Source organism: Neovison vison, chromosome 11 (genome assembly GCF_020171115.1).
Source record: "Neovison vison isolate M4711 chromosome 11, ASM_NN_V1, whole genome shotgun sequence".
Classification (NCBI taxonomy): Eukaryota; Metazoa; Chordata; class Mammalia; order Carnivora; family Mustelidae; genus Neogale; species Neogale vison.
In genome coordinates, this window is record NC_058101.1 from 161516493 (window position 1) to 161541597 (window position 25105).

Here is a 25105-nt window from a genome sequence, read left to right on the forward strand (position 1 = left end):
GAGCTGAGACTCGAACCCACGCACCTTGGCTCCAGAGCCTGCTCTCTTATCTACCCTGTCACACCAGCTCTGGCTTATCTACATCTCTTTAAATAGTGTTCAGTGTTGGAGTATCTTTATTTTAGCACAAAACACATGAAAAAAGCTTTAAAGATAATTTTGTTATAGAGCTCTTAGTGTTTGTTCTTTTTTTCTAAGAAAGCATGTAATTTTTCAGTTAAGTCATTCAATGTTATTCAGTAAGTCACTGAACGTTACAAAAGAAAAGCTATACATCTTTCTCCAGAATCCAGAATCCTGAACAGTCCTTCTCAAGCTCCCCATACGGCTATAAAACATATCCTTTCATATTCAAGATTTGCTTATCATCTCTCTCCTTTACTTCATAACCATAAGCTAAGGACATCAGTGTCCCAAAGCTTTTACACAGAATGGGAAACTGAGTCAGAAGGTTACGTGAGTGGTCAGAGGGCAGGGCATATCCGTTTGCAGAGACAGGACTGAACCCTGAGCTTCTGTGGCTGGGCTGGGCCACGTCTCTCCAAGGTGAGGATACACTGCTTTGGGGACGACTTGATGTCCTCTCCCGGGGGCGTGGTGCTGGTCATCTTCTCGGCATTGGGGAACTGGGTCAGCAACCTCAGGCTGAAGTCTTCTCGCCTCTCATACTCCTTCCCCCGGTAGATGAAGATTTTGTTCTGCAGGTCAGAGACAGCAAGGGGACTGATGACATATTAAGAGTGAAGGGGCAACTGGGGGTCCTGTAGTTGAGGAAGCTACAGCCCTCCCTGGCCAAAGGGCATTCTGCCAGAAATTCTCACTGAACACCTACTATGCGCCCAGCAGCAACCACTGTACCTGGCAAGAGCTCATGGTTTCTTGGGGGAGATAAGTCATTGGCATAAGGCTGCCACTGTAGTGCTTCTCAGAGCGTGGCCCCATGAGAACCACTGGTCTGTAATTGGTCTGCACCGACCCACAGGGAGATGAGCTTGTGCCCTAATGTAGACCCACGATGTCACCAAGCACAATGCTGAATTTAGTTGATTTTTTTCATAGCAAGACAAGACCTTGTCTTATCATGATCTGGTTGTGGACCAGCACTCGGACTGGGGCTGACTTGGAGAACAGGAAAGTTAGGAAGAGACTCCACACAACAACTCTCCATTAACAGGGAGCAGGAATAATTTAGAGCAGTTCCTCGGCAATCCTGAAAATCCCTGTAGACAGCAATGTTAAAGGCTCACAGAACACAACTGCTCCGAATTCTATTCTCTCCCTTCTAATCTACATTCCTTTTCTGTTTACTAAAATTAATGAAATTGGATTTTTTTTTTTTAGAAAGAAATTTCCTAGGCTCCAGGCATGGGAGTACTTTGACTCAGAGTGCTGCTGCCCCCGCAGATTCAAATGCAGCCATGCGTCAGAGGCTCCTGCCATCCGATGATCGCTCAGATGAGTACTCAGCATTGGCAGCCCATACAGGATCCACTTTTTAACCTTGGGTCCATATTGTCCTGGAAAATGCTTTTTTTTAAAATCACCTGTCCATTCCTCTAGCAAATACGTATTGGACAAACTGGAGATAATGCTAAGACACTAGGGATGTAACGATGAACCTACTCTCACAAAACTCACCTTCTGGTGGGCAGAAACAGAAAACAAGAAAGTACGATAGTTTATGTAAGTAACAGGAAGGCAATAGACCTTGTAGGATAAACACCGATGGCAGGAAAAACTGCCAGGTCTTCTGGAATAGATGATGAGATTTTTCCAAGGTGTGAAAGATGAATATCTTTATGCATTTCCATCATTAGGGCAAAGCTGTGGCCGGTAAGGAAGCAGAGGGTAAGGCAGCACTAATCGTAGGATGTGGACAACAATGGGAACGGAAGCAGACTAGCACAAGGTAAGCACAGGCTAGCACAGACTGAAAGAGGGACTTCCAGGAAAACGTGGCATTGACTGTGCCCAGGTGAATGGACACGGTAAGGAGAGGAAAAGAGAAGGGGAGGGCAACCAGCAGGAAGAGTGAAAGGAAGGACAGGGCCACAGGGCAGAAAGTATCTGACTGAAGTAGAAGATAAGCTAAGATGAGCCCGAACACTGAAAGGCAGGCACCAGTTCCCAAAGCCCGGGGAATCCACTGGAGGTTCTGGAAGGGGGGAGTGACATGACAGAACCACGAGTGTAGACAACCTCAGCGCAAAGTGGGGTATGTGTCCAACCATAGGAATCTCAAGCAGGATTGAACAGGAGGAGGAGAACCTTCTGGTGTCTGACCCTGGTGTCTGACGGAGGGCAAAGAAGATGGGGAGAATCACCAAGGATTCTGAGCTTGCTGGCCCAGAGCAGGAGGAGCAGCGGTGCCACTGATGGAAATGGGGAGGGAGGGAGGCCTGGCTGGGGCAGGGAAGGAAGAGGACGACACGAGTCTGGATATTCTGAGTCTGGGGAAATGGCCCATAACACAGAAGGGCACGGAGGTTACACCATGCAGAGGATTTTATATTTTCCTGCACACAGTGACAATACCTAACATCCACACACCACTTTACAGTTTACAGAGCGCTCCTCCATGCTATTTATTTAATTCCGAAGCAGCTCTGCGATGTGGGCGGTACTTCTCTAACTCACACATCAGACAACTTGGAGGCTACGTAATTCGGTCAAAATACTATAGCTGGGGGCGCCTGGGTGGCTGAGTGGGTTAAAGCCTCTGCCTTCGGCTCAGGTCATGATCCCAGGGTTCTGGGATCAAGCCCCATATTGGGCTTTCTGCTTAGCAGGGAGCCTGCTTCCCCCTCTCTCTCTCTGCCTGCCTCTCTGCCTACTTGTGATCTCTGTCAAATAAATAAAATCTTAAAAAAAAAAAAAATCCTATAGCTGATGATGGAGACCCCCCCCTTTTCAAGTTGAAAGTCTAACCTTTGCTCAAACCAGTGCCGTCTCCAGCTCACATCCCCTATTTCGCGGGACACCACAGTCACCCACACATGCCCAGCAGCCACCACTGCCCTATGAGGACTAGAGCACCGACACTGACCACCAGTCTCAGTCTAGAAGCTACTGCAAGGCTCCTTCCCAGACCCTCTCCCCCTGGTGCTCCACCCTCTCTCCCTGCGCTCTCTCCTCCGCACGCGAACAACCCACCAGTTTTACATCCAGTCTGGAACGTTCCTTTGAGTTCTGGGTCTGTGCGTCAAATTGCTGACTCCCATCTGCTGGATGTCCCACATTACCTCACGTGGAGTGTGGTCCCAACCAGACTTTCACGAAGAACATATAAAGATCTGAAAGGCCATCTGCGATCCGGGACCCCAAGCCACCTGCCCCCCCTTCTCGACTTGTCTTCTTCTTCACGCTCTTCCAGCCTCATCATGCTTTCGAACCTGCTGTCCTCACTGCCTAGACCCCATCTCATCTCTTGACTGCTACCTCACTTCTTTCAGGTTTTTGCTTAAATGGCATTTTCTCACTGATGTTTTTCCTATTCACTCCATCTAAATTTATAACTCCATCCCCATTACCTGCCTCTCTTCACCCGCCCCGACATTTTCTCCATGAAAATGGAGTGTCTACAAGGGGTGAGGCATTGTTCTAGGCCATCGGACACACTAAATGTTTCACTTACTTTTTGTATGTCTCTAAACTAGAATATAAGCTCCATAATTTCAAGGATTTGGCTTGATTTGGACTGTGCTCCCATGCCTATAATACAGCAAGACAGAAAGCAGGAGTTCAATAAATATTTATTCAATGAATGGATTGAATCTCTCTACCATGACTCTATTTTCCAGTATTGCTGTCTTACTGGATGGCTCCATGGTCCTTCCAGTTAGGCAGCCAGAAATCTAGAAACCATTCTTGCCACTTCCATTCTTCCTCGCCCACGTGTCCCAAGAAAAATCATCAAATACTGTTACCTTATTATCTGAAATCTTTCCATTTTTCTCTAAAGCCACTTGCCTCGGATGTCCGGCCCTCCCTTCCCTCAACATCTGTAATAGTCTCTAAGTGGCTTATCTGTACATGTCCAGCCTTGTCCGTACCAGCCAGATGATGACTTTGCTAACACACACAATCTGCAATGGCTCCGTGCTGCTCTTGGGTGCCAACAACACAGCCACAGCAACCTCGCAGCCTGTCTTGCATGTTGTCCCCACACTTCATGCCTCAGCTCCCTACTAGCCCCACGTCCTCTGCTCCCGCTGGACTGGACTTCCATTCCCAGGCATTGCCATGAGCTTGCCCACCACTTCCTCTGCCTGCAATGCCTTTTTCCTACCACCTTTATCTCTGAGACTCCAAGCTCGCCTTTCATATTGCAGCTGAAGCAGAAATTTCCTAGGAAGTCTTTCCCAACTCTTAAAAAAAAAACAACAACAAAACGTAATTTACATATAGTAAAATCTACTATCTTTAAATTTACTATCTTTAGGGTAAATTCTCTGAATTCTGACAAACATCACCATGATCACAATCAAGATACACAACAGTTTCACCACCAGCCGAAATTTCTCTGTGCCTCTGAAGCCCAACCCTCCCCCGCTGCTACGGGACGACCACTCATCCGCTTTCCACCCCTGCCGTTCAGTGTCGGCCTGGCCAGATCCATATAAATAAAACCAAAGAGGACGTGGACTTCCTGGTCTAAGATCCTTTACTTGGCACAGTGCATCCGAGACTCATCCACGTGTTTGTGTGGATTATGACCGAGTTGTACGCCATCGCACAGCTATCCCACAGGTTATTTATCTCTTCACCAGTGGAGGGACATGTGAGCTGAATCCGGTCTTTGGTGGTTATAAATACTAAACAATCATGTGCAATTTTTTTTCCCCGTGAACATAAGTTTTTATGTTAGTTGGTAACTACTCCCTGGTTAACCAACTCTTAGAGCACAGACTACCCGTCTTGGTCAGTTTCAACCTCCATTCGTTGGCATGGTTATTTAATTACCGTTACACCGGTGAGGCTGTGAATCCCGAGAGTAAGGACCTTATCTGACTGGAATCTGCCTCATGTGTGCCTGGCACACAGCAAGCACTTGCTACCTAGTTACTGAATGGATGAGTTACCTCCTCCTGGGGCACAATGAGGAATGTAAAGTACTTCTTTCCTCACTTTTTCTTAAATCAGGGGAAGGAAAATGGATAATATGTTTAAACACAGCCAGCTCTACGGAGACTTCCTTTTTTGTGTGTGTGGGGAAAAAAAATCAGATTTTATTTGTTTTGTATATTTTAAAATCGGTATCATGTTATAGAAAAATTTGAGAAGGAAGAATAACATGGTCCTTCTCAATATTACAACACCTGTTTTTATTTTTGTAAAACTTCTGTACTCTTTTCCTCGGGATATTTGCTTTCCAACCAGCTCAGGCTGGAAATAAAACAAACAACTAAACACATCAATCCACACTTTTCTCCAGCCTGACCCACAGCAGCAGACCCATGGAGGCGACGGTTCTCTTTCCCTTTTTCATTCCACCTGGGAAAAGCCATTTTACAAAGGAGTTGCCAGAATACCGGAGGCTGGGATGCGGGGTGAAGAGGCCTGCCACGCAGGAAGTGGCTCCCCTCCCCGACCTCCCACAGTGAGGACGCGGGCCTCCAGCTGCTAACACATGAGGCCCATCTGGAGAAGAAATGAAGACTGTCCCTCCTTCAGACTGCACGGCTTAATGGCTCGGAGGACCACCCTGAGGTTTCTTACCCGGAGGAAAGAAGGAAAGCCCTGTCCGTAGTATCCGACAGCAAAGTATTCAGGCTGAGGCCTCATTGCTTTAATGATGTTCTCATAAAACGAGGCTCTTTTTTTCTGGAAAACAAAACAAGACATTCCACAGGGAAGTTACAAGGGCACCATTGAAGGGTGGGGAAGACCAGACTATTTATTTGCTTTGTTGTTTCCCATGAGCCAACAGGCAAATGAATAGTCTTTGGAAAATATCCTGTGGGCCAAGAAGCTATCCCTTTCTTGGATGGAAGGGTTTGGACCTGGGTCTGTGAATGAGCCTTGGACGGTCTGGCAATCTCCGGAATTGCCTGCGGGAAGACACACGCGGTGTGCGTTCCTCTGCAAAGGGAGGCAGTGTTTAGCTCTCACCAGTTTTCTGAAGAGGGTTCAGGACCCCTAAAAGGTTAAAAAGCCCCTTCTGAGATTCGCGGAGATCTGAGATTCTGCACTTAAACAGAGATATAGGAGAAAAGAAGATAAAGAACTTTCGAGTTCACACAGGTGGTTTCGATTAAAGTCCTTGGTTCAGCTACGAGTGCCCAGAAGGTGGTGGTGATGTTCAGCTTTTCAGTGTCTGGTCTCAGCGCTATCATTAATCCTTCCCTTGGGAACAGGTCTCCTGGCCGGGGCTGAGAGTAAGCCTTAAAGAGAGCAAAACAGGTAGCCAGACCCTTCGGGGCACGTCCCTAGGCCCCTCCCTAGGCCCCTCTCACAATGGTCCTGTGACCACTTACTTACTTTAGTATTTACTTACTTTATTTAGGTGAAGGTTTCTAGCACGCTTTCTTAGCAGGGTTAACGCGGTGTATCACACTAATCGCTCCACTTAGTTAAGGAAATTAAGAAGCGATTTTCTGCGTGTGATGATAGCAGGAGCTGGTACAACATACGGGCAAGCTGTTTTCAAAGGGATCGTGACGACTATCCCCTCAAAGAAGCTACACTTGACCCTTGAACAACACGTGTTTAAAATGGATGAATCCACTTACATGCAGATATTTTTGGTAAATACAGTATAGTATGGGAATTCTCTTCCTTTAAATTTCTTAACATTTTTCTCCAGCTTGCTTTATTGTAAGAACAGTATATAATACATATACAAAATATGTGTTGATCAACTGTTTATGTTATCAGTAAGGCTTCTAGTCAGCAACAGTCAACAATAGGCTATTAGTAGTTAAGTTTTGGGGGAGTCAAAAGTTATATGCAGATTTTCAACTGTGTTGGGGGTTGGCTCCCCTAAACTCCCCTCCTTGCATTGTGCAAAGGTCAACTGTATTATATGTAACAACAGGTAACTTGACCTTTTGTGATTCCACTACTAAAAATGATCAAATGTAATGTGTGTTGGCCTACCACTGGACATTCAGAGTGTTATTTTTGTTTTGCTGTTTTGTTTTTAAATAGTTGGTCTGTGCCAGTGGCCAGGCATGGCACAGAAGTTCATGGAACTTAAGGTGTGTAAGCACCACAGTGACATTTTGGGAGAAGAAGGGAGGCAAAATTTGAGACTCAAGATCCAGCAGAAGCATTTAACAACATACCAAGATTTGTATAACAAAACACACACACACATACAAAAAACAAAAAACAAAAAGAAGGCTCGTAGATTGGCAGTTCATTCATTCGGCAGGACCCTGAGGATGGGGACCACAGAATGAGTGATTCTGACAGAAGATGTCAGAAGATATTTGAACTATGGACAGTGTTCACAGAAGGCAGAGTAACCAAGAGGGTGAAGAGGAGATGGGTCAGGAATACGGAGGGTCTCTGCTCTAGGGAAACAAAATGACAGGGAAGAGAGAGAGGTCTGGAGGCAAGGATCCTGGGCCCTTTATCAGGGATAATTTAGAGGAATAATGATAACACCTCTAGGACCTCGCCTTTTTTTCATTTTCCTTTCAAGCAAGGTTTGCTTTCCTACTATAAAGGACATGGTTTATCTGGACTATCTCAAAAGTAGAAAAACATTTTCACGAACACAAATTTGGCACCCCTGTAGGACCCTTGCCCTATGCTGACCCAGACTCACCAGCAGGTTGCCGAGGCCCTCGTAGTCAAATACTTTGCTCTCATAGGTCTCAGCCAGCTCTTTGCTCAGTTTGATGGCCTTCTCCCACATCTTGGAAAAAACAAAAGTAGGGTTACAAGCGGAGAACAAAGCAGTCACTGATCTGTCTGCAAAAGCCAGGGGAGTGGCTGACAATGACCAAAGAGTCAGGTGGTTGAGTTTCTGCAAATATTTCCACCACGCCTCACCTCTTGGACCAACTAAACCTTTTCTTCTAACATGATAATGCTACGCTATCTTGGCTGCTTTGCCAGGAGGCATGTTCTAGAATTCTGTCTGTGAGAACATGAAGAACACCATGTGTCCCAAAGAAAGCGATACTGCACTGAAAGGGCAAAGCACTAAGACCATTGAGAGCTGAGAGGGACCCGCTCCAAGGCCTGGGTTTTGAGAGCTTGTGAATCTCGTTGGAAGAGAAAGGAAGTTAGTGTGGGCCTTAGTTCTGGTTCTGGAGTGTGTGTGTGTGTGTGTGTGTGTGCGCGCGTGCACGCACGCTTTGAATTAGGTAGTTTGGGAGAAAGACTAACCACGCTGTTGTGTGGAATTTGGGAAACTGTTTCTCCAGTTTTGAGCACTGATTCCCTATCTCTGACCAGACCATCTGCTTAGTCAAAGAGTTTTAAGAAAAATGCCTTTTTGCTAGACACTTGATGCCCTAAGAAACATTGATGTTTCTTGTATTGATGACATTTTAAGTTCACTAATGACCATGTAAGACACAGCTTACTGGAGATATATAGTATCTAAGGCTAGCATCCCACTCTGAGCCCTCTGTTCCTTTTGATATTTCATAAAATGTTTCTTAGGTGGATGCTCGTAACACAGCATAAGGTAATTTCCTACTTGATTCTTATTAACAGGTACTATGCCCCACTGTTTCTGGCTGCTGAAGGAATGTGGGCGCAGTTCACGTAGTTGTAAAAAAGATTTAAAAATTAAGTCTTTAAAACTCATCATTTGCCAAATTTACCCCCTTTGAAATTTCAGGGCTGTGATCCCTGGAAAAGGCTCTGAAATGTGCCACATGGAAACCGTTCCAGATCAGCTGGGACCTGGAGCAGGAAGCCCATCAACAGTATCCAAGAAGTCAAGCTCGCTCCTCATTTACCAAATACTAAGTTATGTCAGAAATAAGGAGACAGCCTGGCACAGAGCTTCTCAAAGTGTGTGGTCCCTGGTCTCTGGGAGTCCCCAAGATCCTCTCACAGAGTCCCTATGGTCACAATTACCTTCTTAGTAATAATAATACTATTTGTCTTTCTCAGTCCTCATTCCCTCATGCAGGGGGTTTCCCACAACTACCAAATGGGTAATACCACAGGAGACGGAATGCAGAAAGCAGATAAGAGGATTCTGCTGCTTCCTACCAAGCCAGATGCTGGAGAAATTGTCAAACATGTCAAACAATGCCACTCATAGCACTAATTTTTTGGAAAATATAGTAATTTTCAATAAATGTGATTTATATTCATAGTAAAAAGTTCCTTCAGAGAACAAGTAAATAAATATTTTAAGATTTTCTGTTTTAATTTCTAAGGATACTTGTATCAGTAGATACAATCCATGTGGGAAAAAAAGCTCTTTGGGATCCTCAGTGATTTTTTGAGCAGGTCAAGGGGCACAGAGACCAAAGACCTTGAGCAATATATACTTGGTCTCTGGGCCTCAAGTTTTTCCATCTGTAAAAAAGATATAATACCTACCCAATAGGGTTTTAGGGAGAATTAAGTTAGAAAAAAAGCCTGGAAATCACTCAAAACAGTAACTAGCACTAAACAGATGGTAGCTACTTTATCATGATGAGTATCTGCGTGATTTTATTTTATATATATACACACACATATAAAATATGTGTGTGTATATATATATTTTAAAGATTTTATTTATTTGACAGAGAGAGAGAGACCACAAGTAGGCTGAGAGGCAGGCAGAGAGAGAGGAGGAAGCAGACTCCTTGCTGAGCAGAAAGCTGGATGTGGGGCCCCATCCCAGGACCCTGAGATCATGACCTGAGCTGAAGGCAGAGGCTTACCCCACTGAGCCACCCAGATGCCCCACTGCCTTATTTTTTCCTATATTATTTTTTTTGTTTCATCTTTAAAAAAAATTCCAGTTAGTTAACATATAGCGTAGTATTAGTTTCAGGAGTAGAATTCAGCAATTTGTTACTTACATAAAACACCCAGTGCTCATCAGAACAAGTGCCCTCCATAATGACCATCACCCTTCTAGCTCATCCCTCCCCCCATCACCCCTCCAGTAACCCTCAGTTTGTTCTCTATAGTAAAGAGTCTGTTTGATGATTTGTCTCTTTCTTTTTTTCTTCTCCCATGTTCCTCTATTTTGTTTCTTAAATTCCACATATGAGTGAAAGTATATAGTATTTATCTTTCTCTGACTTATTTCACTTGGCATCTACCCTCTAGCTCCACCCATGTCATTGCAAATGGCAAGATTTCATTCTTTTTGAAGGCTAAGTAATATTCCATGGTATACGTGCGTGTGTGTGTGTGTGTGTGTGTGTCTACACACACAAACCCACCCCATATCTTCTTTATCCATTCAACAGTGGTTGGACATTTGGGCTCTTCCCATAACTTGGCTATTGTTGATAATGCTGCTGTAAACATTATGGTGCATGTGTCCCTTCAAATCAGTACTTTTGTATTCTTTGGGTAAATACCTAGTAGGAAATTGCTGGGTCATAGTACAGTTCTATTTTTAACATTTTGAGGAACCTCCATACTGTTCTCCAGAGTGGCTACACCAGTTTGCATTCCCAGCAACAGGGCACGAGGGTTCCCCTTTCTCTGCATCCTCCCCAACATCTGTTGTTTCCTATGTTGTTAATCTTAGCCATTCTGACAGGTGTGAGGTGATACCTCACTGTGGTTTTGATTTTTATTTCCCTGACGATGAGTGACATTGAGCATCTTTTCATGTGCCTGTTAGCCATCTGGATGTCTTCTTTGGAAAAATATCTATTCATTTCTTCTGCTCATTTCTTAACTAGATTATTTGTTTTTTTGGGTGTTGAGCTTCACAAGTTCTTCACATATTTTGGATACTAACCCTGCATTGGCTATGTTGTTTGCAAACATTCTTTCCCATTCCAAAGGTTGTTTGGGCTTATTTACTTATTTCACAAACAGGTTCACTGCTAAATCAGGAATAGTGGCTGGAAGTGGCAGTCCATAAGAACTCTCCAGACTTTTGAAACGAGTCAAATCTAGGATCTGTTTTGTTTGGATAGTGCATGTTTTTTTTTTTTTCTTCTTCCCCTGACGCCTTCCATATTTTTTTCCTATTTTAAAAGCCTTTCAGTTAGCCATGCTGACCAGCTGACTAGAGACTCCACAACTTCCTGCCTAGTTCACATGTTTGCCTTTTTTCAGAGCCTCTGGGGCAATTAATTAGGCCCCCTATTACCTATGGTGTTAGGCAAGTGGTGGCCTGGGTGTGGGGTATGCACCAGGGGCTGGCCCACAGTCTCTAGAGAATGCACTGAAAATCATGGTGCTAGCTCCTGGCACTCAGCAGTATTCAAAAAGTAAAATTATGGTTATGGAGAATCGGGCTCTGGGCTGCCCATTACATCCTCCATTGGGTTAAGTGTCCTGAATAACTGATCTTTATTGACTTTGTTAGCCTAATTTATCTATTCATTTGCTCTCCCACTAAAAATACCAAAATTCAAAGAAACACATGGGAATAATAAAGAGTAAGTCATGAGTCATTGTTTTAAAATAAAGGATTTGTGTGGTCTTTGCCCTGAGTCCCTGTGAGGGAGCTTCTAAGTCCCTGGAATTTCTCCAGGGACGGGAGTGTCTTTGTTGTTTCTGGTGGGCCCCTCAGACCACACCTGAATTTATACTAGTGAAAACACAGTAGGCCTTGAGATGGTCTCAGAATGGGGCTGGCCTTGCCAGACTGCAGCCCACGGGATCAGAAGATCAGGGCCCTGATCTACATGGAATCAGCCAGACCTCCAGGGAGGAGAGGGCTGCTGGAGACAGAGTTCACTCACATGGCCAAAGGGTCAACCAATGAAGGCTTCAAATGAAACCCCAACAAAAATTACGCATAGAGGCCCAGGTGAAATTCTCAACATCTATTTGCTAGGAAGCCAATGTGCCCCGAATCCACTCACGGGAGAAGACACAGGAGCTCTGCATATGCAATGCTCCTAGACCTTGCCCTATGTTCTTCTTCAATTGGCAGGTCCTGATTTGCATCCTTTAAGACAAAACTGTAATTGTAAGCACAGGACTTTACCAAGTTTTGTTAGCTGCTCCAGCGTATTATCAGATCTGAGGGGTTCACAGGACACCCTCCCCGAATTTACTGTCAGTTGCTGATCCATGTGGGTAGCCCAGAAACCCCCGAACTGTGGCTGTTGTCTCAAGTGAGGGCTGTCTGACTGGGGGCTATTTCCTGAACCTGAGGGAACTGGGCTAACTGTGGGTAGTTAGCATCAGAACTGCCCTGCAACAGCCAATTTCTTCTTTTCCCTAATACAGCCCAATACTCACTTTGCCTTTGTCAAAGTATGATATGATTTCTTGATACAGCTTCTCTTTAAGTTCTTGCTGGGTATAGACATAGTAACTGTCCCTCTGAAGCAAATGGGGTACACAGGGCTTATCCGACCACTGAAAAACAAACAAAAGGAACAAAAGAGATGAACGTAACACATCAGTTAAGTAAATCAATTAACCAAAGGAGATCTATGTAACAAATATTCAGCCGACAAAAGTCACAGACATATTTGTATATATTTTTGATTCAGCCGTATGTTTAGATTATTTATTAAACACAAAAATTGCCCCACCCCCAAAATAAGACGTATGTCAGTTTCAAAACAAGTAACGCCAAATGAGCCACCACATGAGGCACTGCTGTGAACAGTAGTGAAGGGGGCGGAGGGCTGAACACACCTGCTGGGCACTGAACGAACCACACGGACAACGGGATGAAAGAAAAAAAATTAGAAGTATGAAAATGGGAAGGAAGGGGTAAAACTATGACCGTGTGCAAAGACTGTATTCTCCATAATCCATTTCTTCACATAGCATGCCAGCTGAACAACTATCACAGATAATGAGAGAATTAAGTAGCGGCATAAAAATTAACAAATTAAGCAATAATTTAGAGGTGGGTTCCCAGGAATAGATAACCATGTTGAAGAGGTAAGACCAGGACTAGAATAAACCCCAAATGAGAAGATATCTAGGTGGCACCTGGGTGGCTCAGTGGGTTAAAGCCTCTGCCTTCGGCTCAGATCATGATCTCAGGGTCCTGGGATCAAGCCCCGCATTGGGCTCTCTGCTCAGCAGGGAGCCTGCTTCCTCCTCTCTCTCTCTCTCTCTGCCTGCCTCTCTGCCTACTTGTGATCTCTATCAAATAAATAAATAACACTTAAAAAAAAAAAAGAAGATATCCAGGTACAACGGGAATGTACTTTAGGCTACTGAACTGTTCACTTAAAAAACGGTTCAAACAGTCAATGTTAAGTTCTGTGTATTTTACCATAATTACATTAAAAAAGAAAAGATACCTACGAATCAACATAACAAGGAATATGCAAGACTTCTACACAAGAAAGCTTAATACATCATCGAAGGGCAGGAAAGCAGACTTGAACAAATGGAAGTCCTAACATGTTTTTGGATAAGAAAATGCTACTCCATAAACATGGAAATTCTTCCTATATCAGTGTTTTAATTTCATGATTCCAAAGTCCACATGGAAAAATAAATACAAAGGAATAGGGCAGAAACCTCTGAAAAAAGAGCAGCAATGAAGAGTAACTACCAGGTAGTGAAACGTACCACAAACCAGTGTGGTCCTGGTGCGTGAACGTACAGAGTTCATTCAGACCATGCAAAAGTGTATGCAATCTGGTAAGAGACTTGCCTTGTGTACATGATAAAGATGGAATATTATCCCAATGAAGAAAATATGGACAATACTTAATAAAGAGCACCCCTAAATTCAGTAGCTAGCTGTGGGGGAAAGCTGCATCCATACCTCAAACTTTATGCCAAGCTAGAGTTTAACTCTCTGAGACAAAAGGACCTACAGTCACTGACATACCAGAGTCTCTCTGTGATCAGTCCCCGGTCAGCAAGCTCTCCTACCATCCCAAATGCAATAAGCTTATTAGTGCCCTGAACCTGAACATGAATTGTGAATGGCTGCCCTGGGAAGTGGTGAGGCAGGGGCCTCCTGTTCTTAATGACAAAGCTAAGAACAATGCACATGCCTTATTTTAGTAAAAAAAATTAAATTATACCAGAAAATTAATTGCTAGGGGCAAGAATGGCGACAGGGAGATGTAATAGGGGGCTACCGTCATGCTCCAAGGGAGAGACAATGAGGATCCCTAAAAGATGTCTGCACTCCCGTGTTCACTCAGCATTGTTCACAGCAGTCAAGACACGGAAACAGCCTAAGCGTCCAACAATGGATAAAGAAGGTGTGGGATATATATGCAACAGAATTCCAGTCAGTCATGAGAATGAAGGAAATCCTGCCATTCTGGGAAACGTGGACGGACTTTGGGGTGTTACAAGTGAAACAAGCCAGACAGAGAAAGACAAAGATTACCTGGTAGCTCTTACATGTGGGCTCTAGAAAAAGCCAAACACATGAAAACAGAGGGCACAGTGGTGGTTACGAGGAGCTTCAGGGTGGCAGGGGCACTGGGGACATGTTATTTGAAGGGGGCAAGTACAACCAGAGCATAAATAAATCCCAGACACCTAACACACAGTGATTACAGACAACAATACCGTACCACAAACTTCACATTTTCTGGGAGACTAGATCTTAATTGTTCCCATGCTGAAAAATAAAAAAGGCAAGCATGTGCCTTGTGAGAGGAGTTCACAATCGCTACTGGTCTGTGATTCTAGCTCGGCCTCGATGTGGGAGGGTGAATACAAGATCACAACAGGTATTTGCCTGAGCACCCGGGTGAAGGTGCTTTCCCTTTAGGAAAATGGGAAGAAAGAAGAGGGTAGGAAAGGTTCCGAGAGCACCATGGGGGAATGGCAGCTTCTGTCACTGCCGGGAGAAGTGTGAGCTATTAGCCGCTCGAAGACTATGATGTGGAAGGAACAGTTCATACACAAATGCAAAGTTAGTGGACTGGTCAGAGCTAGAAATCCTGACTCGGGATCCATGACACGTAGGTGTATTTATATCCCTGGCACACAAGTCGGACTCTGTAAGAGTAGAAGTAGGGGAGTGCTACTAAATTCATTCACAGCTCATCTCTTGGCAGTTCTACGGTGATTTTTCACATACATTAATCCATGTGTAATTTGTTTCTTCAATGAGACTGTCAGTTACTGGAGGCCTGTAAGCTGCGCTCTGCTTGCAAAGGATTTTTAAACAAATGATAACTGACATTTTCCCCACCCCGGCAGAAAATAAGCGGTGCCTCTTTAGAAGGCACACGAGTGCTCTTGGATAGAAGGATCTCCCTGGAAGATGGCTCCTTCCCATCCAAAGTCATGAAGCTGCAGGATTTGGTCCCAAAGGGCTTGGACAGGGGACTTCCACGCAGTGGAAGAAGACACGCCTGACCCACTTACCTGCAGAAGCTCGGCATGGAGGAGGAGGGTGTAGGCAGCTTCTGTGTAGTTTTCAGAGTCTCGGTGCAAATCTCGCAGCTTGTACAAGTACCTGGGCAGAAGGGGAAGAAGGGGGCACTCTGCCGTTCCAGTTCAGCTCATTCTGCAACCGCACTGCAGCCTGCTTCCCTTCCCTACTTTTTCACAGACTAAGCATCACCTCCTGTCTTCCCTTCCCTCTACCCCTCTTTGCTGCTCCTTGTCTGCGTGTCTTTCCCACTCCAATGGCTTCCATTTTGTACTCTTCCTTTAATGCAGTGGTGCTCAATTTTTTTTTTTTTTTAAATGTCATGGACTCCTTTGGGAAACCTCTCCCCGAGAAAATGCATTTGGTTAAAGTCCGAGTTTGTTCTACGCTCAGGGCTTTCAGCATCCCAGGCTGACGGTCCCTGACACAAGGTACCTGTCCATCCATGCCTCTGACCTATACAGCCTTTCCTGACTGCTCTGGCCAGTCTTCCATCCTTCCCCGGAATGCTAACAACATCCTCCCCATGCACTCCCTAAGGCTGGACTTACGCATCTGTCTAAAGAGTTTACCTTTTCCGGGGGGAGGGGGCAGCTCTCCTACTTTTTTAGTGTCTCTCAAAGCAGCAAGCATGGTGTTGGGACTTAGCATTTGTTTACTGAAGAAATAAATAATAAAGCCAGGACATAAATGGCAAAAGCAAAAATCTCCTCCAGCTTACCTTATGTATATGTCCTCTCTCTTCTTCTCTTTATAAAAATTCTACCAAAAAAGGGGGGGGCAGAAATACCAATATAAGTCAAATGTTATGGACAAGCTGGCCACAGAAATGACCAAACTACTATGTTTACAGTGTCACTTTTCCAGAGGCTATTGTTTTCCTTTAACTGCCACAAAAAAAGGTAGCCATCATTTATAAAGTTAAGTTGAAAAATTTTTTAGGACTCATGCCTCTAAAATACACGAGGGAAACCCTCTAAGTGAACAGATAGCCAACTGGTACTTCAGTTAATGGGTGGTCTTTTTTTTTTCTCTCTCAAGGGGTCAGTGGAGTCAGACTCTTCCTTTCTATTAAGCAGAGGAATGCAAAGCAGCCTAAACTTCTGACATCTGTGGACCCGGCTACACATATCTAGGGAAAGGCAAGACCACAGAGCTCTACCACCATAAGGACTCCACAGACTCTCTCTTCGTGATACAGTGTTTCTGATGCAACATTTCCAACAACAAAGCAACCACATATAAACAAGACAGAGGAAAAGGTGAAGGATGGTCTTCAAGCAAGAGTGGAGCCAAGGGCTTGGGTTTCACTTTCTATCCCCATGTCTGTGGGAGCTGACTTCTGAGTCCAAAGCTGAGTCAGCAGTTCCAGCTGAACTCGGTAGGATACAGACTCCATACAGGTGGCCCCTGGGTAGCTTTGGGCCTGGGAGATCTACTCAGAGCTGAGCTACGTCTGCAGGGGTGGCCCAGTGGTGCCCTCTCGCCAACCCGGGGGCCCAGCACCTACCAGCACGTTCACAGTACAGCTCATGCGGTTCTCCTTGCTCTCGTCATGCATGATAATGGTTCTGTAGTCCAGCAGGTGCTCTAACAGGCTGCTGACCAGGAATGCAAACACTTCTCCAGAGGTGGCGAGGTACTTATGTTTCCGGCAATGTTCTAGGAGGCTGGAAGGGTGGACACAGAAACAAATGCTGCATTTGCATACTATCTGTCCTTCCAGCAACATTAGTGAGCACTGTCCAAGGTTCCGGCAGCAGGTGGCGCCAGACCAGGAGACACACACCTGTGCTAGACTATCCCATCCAGGGCTCCACTTATGCTGTCCCTCCAGGTGATTCAAGTCCTAAATTGTCTTCAGGGCTTTGATTCAAGTCCCACTGTCATTTAAAATAGCAGCCCACAATGCCCATCTTTGAACTTCTATCTGTACTTGCTTTTTGCTTTTGTATCTGTCAATACCACAGAAACGAGAACCTCTGCCCAGAAGGTTTATGTATGCTATCTGATCAGTCTACTGAAACTGAAAGGGACCATCTTTTTATGTTTTCATTCTCCCTGAAGCCTACCACTTCCCCCCTAGCATCCTGTGGGCATTCTGGAAAGGCCTGGATCAGTGCCCAATCTAGAGGACACAAGGAATCTAGTGCACATCCACACACGTGCCTCTTCAGATGAAAGTGTTATCTAGCAACGGCAACAACAGAAATGCAAAGTTGTAAATAAATAAGCTGAGGATAAATTTTTGATCTAAACTTTCTCATGCTGGACCCAAATATAGCAAATCTACTCTACAGGGCTTCTTGGATTTGATAACTACAAAAAAACTCAGAGAACAAGATAAAAAAAGAGAAAGAAATAGACTCAAAGAATTAGCCCAGACTTTAGAATTATTCTTGAACACTGGAGATTTGTATAGTCATATTTTTATGAGTTAGTGATTCAGGAAGAATGGAGGAAAAAACAAGAATTTACAGTGAAAAATCAGCTTGGGACTAAAAAAAATAAAAAGGTAGTTTATCATTTGTAAATTGTGTGTGTATGTATATCTGTACAGGTATGTAATTTCTCCATTTAATTCTTTTTTTTTTTTTAAGATTTTATTTTATTTATTTGAGAGAGGGAGACAGTGAGAGAGAGCATGAGCGAGGAGAAGGTCAGAGGGAGAAGCAGACTCCCCATGGAGCTGGGAGCCTGATGTGGGACTCGATCCCGGGACTCCAGGATCACGCCCTGAGTCGGAGGCAGTCGTTTAACCAACTGCGCCACCCAGGCGTCCCTCTCCATTTAATTCTTGTATGAGATCCAAATTACAAGAGTGATAATGTGGGGTTTGAAACTCAAACAGGTAAACTTAATGGAAACAGGATAAAAAGATCAACGAACGGGTCTTGTCATCCACTAAAAGCAAACTAAGGAAGAGTTCTCGTTCTTGAAAACATAGCTGAGTCATCAATTCAGTTCCATTTCTGAGCACCCAGTGTGCTCTGGCTCCTTAAATCTTAAAAAACAAAAAAGAAAACAGAGTTGGGAGTCCCTGTGCCCAAGCACAGCCTAGTGTGCATCACTTCCACGAAAGAGATGGACAACAAAATGACAGAGACATACGCCCAATCAACAGGTGACCAGCTGGTCGGTATCCCAGAGGCTAGAGAATCCAAGAAATGGGTTGTCACAGGTAGTGGGCACCATGGACAATGGTGGACTGAAGATGGTGGCGCCCCGTCGGTTTGGGCTCAGTAACAGACGCCATGCTAAGGTGTCACCTCATTGAGTTCTCAATCAATAACAAAGCCTGTGGGCCATCCGTGTGGATGAAAAAATGAAAGCCATCAGAGAGGTCAGAATACTGGTCCAAGGTCACACTCCTGGGTTATGGCGAAAATGAGATTTGAGGGTTTCTCTAATTCCAACCTGCAAGTGTTTTCAACTGCCTTTTTATGTTATGATCCCATACATGCAAAGGAGAATTCAGAGGGCAGGAGGGGTGTGCGGGGTATGTGTGTGGGGGCAGGAAGTGGAGGTGACAGTGGGAACGTAGGCGGGAATGGAAACGTCAGATGCGAGGGAGGTGAGTAGGGCGGTGCAAAGACCAGCCTGGCTAGAGATATGACAGGTGTTCTTAGAGCCCGTCTAGAGGACAGAAGGTACTTTTAAAGGTAAAGCAGACTTTGAAATGTTTTTATTTTCCCTTCCTCCTTTAAAAAGGGGCTTTGGAGCCATAATTAGAGGTACTAGCACTTGTGGTGAAGTTCAGCGATTCAAACACTGGGCAAAATGCCATTGCTTGGTACATCTCCCCTTCTCCTCCATCTGCTCTGTTCTCGAGGGGCCGGGCTGGCCAGGAAAACACGGACATTTGACTCACTCAGACAAACAAATGTCAGCAGTGGATGGTGGAAACTCCATTAACCCCACTGAGGACCATTTGTGGTGGTGACCCCTGTGCTTCTGGGACTTCTCGACTCATCTGGAAGGGCAGCAGAAGCCTGCTTCTCTCCACCACTAAATGATGTATCAGTTTGAGACTTTGTTTCTGAAATACTCACAGTTTCTCCAGAAGGACCTTGTATTGTTCGTCTCCTCTGCCCCCTTCCACCTCTTGGTCCAGCTTAGTGATCAACTCGTTCTCAAACTGAAATCAGGGTCAGAATGTCACAGGAGAATACCAGGTATTCTTAGAAGAGGGCACATAAGCCACACAGCCAACATTTCTAGATTCGACCCAACCCTTTTACTGAACTGCGAACACTTGCCAACATATTATAGGGAAAGATCATACTTCATGTCTTCCATTAATCAAGTGCCAGGGCCCGATTGAAACGCTCTATACTAAACTCATGTTACTTTGTCCTTTGCTTTACATTCTAGGAAATACAACAGCCTTTCTTCCTTTGAAGGAGACGTCAAAACATGAGACCACTTTCTTTGAGGGAGACCTCAAAATAAGAGACCACCGCATGAGTTTCTCAATCCCCAGCACTATTTTCCCAGCTATACTGCAGCAGGTAGAACTAAGATGCGTGATGTCAAATTTTAATTACCAAGAGATGCAATGCTGTTTGAGGAAATACATGGAGCAAAAAATCCGTTTCTAGGACATGGGATAGAACATCCATTCTGTCTCTAAGTGTTTTACAAAATGTAAAATGTAAACAGTTTTTAGACCAACTTGGATTTGTATTACTCAGGCTACGGCTCCCCTCTAGAGAAAGAAAGTAAGCAAGAGCTGACTATATATCTACGCATTTGGAAGACTCCAGTTCTGCCACTTACCATATGGAAATTACCGTTCCCGCTGAAGTTGAACTCACACTGCATCATGTCAAAGAAAATGGGGATGGTGGCTTTCCGGAGCTCAACCTCAGGGGTCAGCGTGACCTCAAGAATGGGACCCACCATGGAAGGGATAAATTTAATTTTGTGGGGACCTGAAATGAAAGTAAGTGAGGATATTAAAAAGTGATTTCACTGGAAGTCAAGCATCACAATGTTCCTCCAAAGGGCCAGAAGAAAAGAAAAAGGTCATGGGGTAAAATCAACTCAGTTCAGAGGTGAATGACTAAATGTTACATTCTGATAACATGTGGATGTCACAATGCAAGACCTACAAGTCAACTTTCACTTGTAGACACACAGACCAAGAAATCTCAGGGTTACTGGGAATTAGATCAGAAGAACCCATCACAGGGAGCTTATTACATAGGACTTGTGCATGGGCCAGTTCAAGGTCATACACTCACCCAGGTTATACCACATGTCCCGGATTCTGAAGCCGATCTCCTTTCTCATGTCCCCATACCTAGGAAGATCATCAACAAGAAAAAGATCTGCAGTGGAAATCAGTCCATATATTAAAATGATGAGGTGAGTAGGAATGGCCTGTTGCCCGTCTCGGTCATGTTTATGACAGGTCTGAGGCAAGGTCACTTTATGAGATACAGTCAACACTGAAAAGAACTCCCAAAAAGAACTGGGCTACATGGAGAGGGGGGCTTTACTAGCAGGAGGGGGCCACATGTGAACACTGAAAAATAACTTAGAAATGAAATTGTCAAACTTACTGAAGGGAGAAGAGGGGGGACTACTCTGGCCACTGTTAAGCAAAGAGACAAAACAAAACATACCAAGCGCTAATGAAAAGGCAGATGAATGAGGTATGATGTAAATAGTCAAGTGACTGATGTCGGACAAACATGCTGACTTTACGTATTTTTTATTTGAGTAACCTATCCACACTTCAGTACGTTCTTCAAAGTACTCACACTGAGAGAAGCTCTAGATACACCTTCTCAGCACTCAGGGGTGCTGTCCCCAGAGGGGTGAAAGTTGGTCCTTAGGGCACAGCAGGCTTACTGTTCTTATGTGTGAAGTACAAATCACATAGTACTCTATATGACATGCAGCAGATCCGTGGTATTAGTATTTTGGGGGAATGTGATTAGGAAACCAATTTCTGAAAAGGTTCTTTATAGGAGTCAATAATGAAAAAAGAGAGAGAAAGAGAAGCAGTCATCTAGACAGTCGTTCATGGCTGGAGAGTAATCAAAATCACCCGGATAGCTCTTGAAGAACACACCGGCCTGAGGCTACTAGAAACAGCGTGGGTCAAAAGTAGATATGGCCAACGTTCCCTGGGAACTCGAATGAGCACCTATGGCCCATCCTACAACCGCATTTCAACATTTTCTGCTCACTGCACCAAACACCGTTTTCAAATTCCTCTTTTGTAAATGCCTTCAGAAACCAGTGTAAAATTCTTATTTGAAGACTTCTCGTACAAAAACAAACTTCTCTTACTATTCCTTTTTAACAAAACATCTAATTTTATTATTTATATTAGGTAAGCATATGTACTCAATGTCAGGCACGTAATAAACAATACATGGTAACTACTTCTATTCATTAATACTGTTGTTGGTGCAACTTCTACTAAAAATAAATCTTGAAAAAAACTGATTTGTGTTTCTGTAACATTAATAAAAATGCTTTCCCAAGGTGCACCTTTGCCCATATGCATATATATTTTATATAGCCTGTCCAGAGTTGAACCTATCAAAACCAGAATCATTAAGCCTAAGGAGCCACTCTGTTCACCAGACTTGGGGTCAACTAACTTTTCCTCGTTTAACCAAATTAAATCCATCCTTAAGAGAAGTTATGTCATTTACGATAGTCTAAACAATAAGCTTAAGACGTCCATCTTAAAAATCAGTTTTGTCTCCATACCCACCCCATAGGGAAATCCCTAAAACCGGTTTTACTTTTATCTTTGAGATTTAAATCTCAATCTCTAAACCACCAATCTCAGTGTTTTAGGGAGAAAACAGGGGTAAACAAATACTGAGTAATTTGCCTAGAATCCCAGACATCCCGGCAAGGGAACAGAGCTCAAACTTCACAGCCTTTAAGTGACACATTTCTCATGTTCTATTGAACTACACAGCCTTGAGTTTCCAGGCTTTCCGTGAACTCGGAAACAGACCGGAAAGGAAAGCGATGAAAAGCTTCCCTAAATCTCTCATCGCTCTTGGTCCTACGTCCACATTGAATTCCGAGCCAGGAATCTGGAGGGATTTCTAGGGGATGTGTGAGTCCTGGCTCCTTTGCTGATGCGATGGAGAGGTGGAGCAGCACGGCAGGAGGGGGAGGTGCTGTGCCTGCCACGTGGGCGTGACACCGGCAGACAGGCCACTGTCTGGGGGAACGGGAGTACTAGCCAGCCCAGGTGCCTCCCCAAGTACGGATTCCAGTTAAAGAAAATTGCGACGGTTGGGGTGCCTGGGTGACACAGTCGGTGAAGAGTCTGCCTTCAGCTGGGGTCATGATCCCAGAGTCCTGGGATCGAGCCCCGCATCAGGCTCCCTGCTTAGCCAGAAGCCTGCTTCTCCTTCTCCCTCTGCCTGTTGCTCCGCCTGCTTATGCTCTCTCTCTCAAATAAATAAAATCTTAAAAAAAACCAAAAAAATAGGAATGGAAGAATCACCTTGTCAATCTTAAGCAAATTTAAGGGGACACTTACTTTTTGACAATTTTGTTGCGCTTGGCTTGAGAGAAGGTTTCAAGCTGAAGGGATTCGTGGGTGAGAAATGCTACTGCCAAGTGGAAGTAATTGTTCCAGAGCTGCTCAAAATTGATTGTGTGGGAGAAAAGGAATGGAAAATAACATTAATGTGGGTCAGAGTAAAACAGTACCACATGGTAGACATTTACTCACAGGGAGTAAGGAAAAAAACAAAATAAAATCCACCAGGCCCCATTTTCTATCTCATGTTTCAATTATTCAGCCCTGAAAGTTTTAACACTTACTATTAAGGCTTTTTTTTTTTTTTTAAATCCAGACTACTCTATTTGTCTTTCCTCCTGAGATAAGGGAAAACTGCTGCCAAGAAGAACACCTATTTATAGTAAGTAGTTTGGCAATATGTATCAAAAGCCCCCAAATTCTGCCAAGCTGCTGAAACGGTAAATACTTTAGGACTTTATCCTGGCAAAATAATCATGGGTATTTAAAACTATTTAAAGCAAGGAAGGCCTTCACGGTGTTATTTAAATCACAGAAGATGGAAACCATCTAAACGTTCACAAGAAGAACTCGGTTAAATAAATCATGACTGTACTCAGCCACTAAAAGTCCTGTGAAAACATTTAGTGTCATTGAAAAGATGATCGAAAAAATCATATTAATGTTGCCAAAGAACTGCACAGCTTGACTGCATTTTGGCATATATATGTAATGTCTAACCAGCAAATACAGTCACCCCACTGTAGCTCACACAGACACACACACACGTATGTATATGTAAATGCATATCTCATCTCCTCTTCTGACGACTCTCTACAGTTCACAGATACAAACAAAGCCACAGGACAGAGCAAAAGCACATCACCAACGAACTGTGTGCCCCATGGAGGCGGGGACCTTGTCTGTCTTCCCCAGGGCCTAGAAGGGTGCCCTGTGCCCATAAATACTCTAGTATTTGTCGGACGAATGCAGGAGGAGCGAGGGGCCACCTGTTTTACACAAGTGTGTCTAGGAGCCTCCCCTGAGAAACGAAACCACGTGCAGGCAGAGAACTAACTGTCTGCAGGCACACGTGTGTATGTGTATTTGTGTTTATGGCAACAGCAGAAGGTAGGGCTTTTTGTCTTTCTTCTTTTTTTTTCTTTTTCCTCAGCCATATTTTCTACTAGTCCTTTTTAAAAACAAATGAACAAACAAAAACCTGTACTACACGGCACCTGGGTGGCTCAGTGGGTTAAAGTCTCTGCCTTTGGCTCAGGTCATGATCTCAGGGTTCTGGGATCGAGCCCCACATCAGGCTCTCTGTTCAGCAGGGAGCCTTCCTCCACCCACCCCCCCGCCTACTTGTGATCTCTGTCTGTCAAATAAATAAATAAAATCTTTAAAAAAAAAACAAAAAACAAAAAAACCTATACTAGTTGGGGCGCCTGAGTGGCTCAGTCAAGCATCTGGCTTTGGCTCAGGTCATGATCCCGAGGTCCTGGGACTGAGACCCAAATCAGGCTCCTTGCTCAGCAGGAAGCCTGCTTCTCCCTTTCCCACTCCCCCTGCTTGTGTTCCCTCTCGCTCTCTCTCTCTCTGTCAAATAAATAAATAAGATCTTAACAAAACAAAACAAACTGTATTAGTTATACACACAGAAAAAAAACTCTACTTGATTGTGTCTGGAGGACGGAGCGACAGGACTGTGTGCTTTATGGAAAGGAAAAAAAATAAGAAAACTGTGCTTGAAAATGATAAAATTTGAAGTGACATTTTCCAAAATGCCACAGTTGTTTCACTGTGGCTGAGAATTCAAGGAGCCTCCTAGGTGAGCAGCACGCTTACCTGAAGTTCGAAGCTCGCCTGATCCATGAAGAACTTCGTGAGAACCTCGGTAAACTGATTTATCGCACGGAGGAAAACTCTGTGGGAGGAAAATACCAGATAAAGAAGGCAACTTTCTGCTCTTCCAAACATCTCCCACCTACGGGAAAATCCAAAGCAATCTAAACCTGGACTCGGCAACATGAGACCATCAGCTCCACCAACGTCATCAAAGACCAACACCAGCGCAGATGGCCCAGGACACTCAAGTGCAGTTTCTAGAACGGACTACAAGAGCCACTCAAGGCTGCATCACAATTTAGCCACTTGAGGGTAGAGCTGGGATGACC

General features: G+C 44.3%; 1 protein-coding gene across 1 annotated transcript in view; it reads right to left on the reverse strand.

Annotated features, from left to right (window-relative positions):
• The window catches only part of DOCK5 (dedicator of cytokinesis 5), a 206866-nt gene that overhangs the window by 26490 nt on the left and 155271 nt on the right, over positions 1 to 25105 (reverse strand). Inside the window, exons 30-41 of the mRNA XM_044225113.1 lie at positions 24777 to 24855; positions 22947 to 23047; positions 20668 to 20726; positions 20201 to 20355; positions 19474 to 19559; positions 16932 to 17091; positions 16143 to 16183; positions 15415 to 15505; positions 12346 to 12465; positions 7775 to 7864; positions 5719 to 5823; positions 557 to 698 (exon numbers count right to left, since the gene is read on the reverse strand). Of these exons, the coding sequence (XP_044081048.1) occupies positions 557 to 698; positions 5719 to 5823; positions 7775 to 7864; positions 12346 to 12465; positions 15415 to 15505; positions 16143 to 16183; positions 16932 to 17091; positions 19474 to 19559; positions 20201 to 20355; positions 20668 to 20726; positions 22947 to 23047; positions 24777 to 24855 (1229 nt within the window). The remainder of the gene's footprint in view (positions 1 to 556; positions 699 to 5718; positions 5824 to 7774; positions 7865 to 12345; positions 12466 to 15414; positions 15506 to 16142; positions 16184 to 16931; positions 17092 to 19473; positions 19560 to 20200; positions 20356 to 20667; positions 20727 to 22946; positions 23048 to 24776; positions 24856 to 25105) is intronic.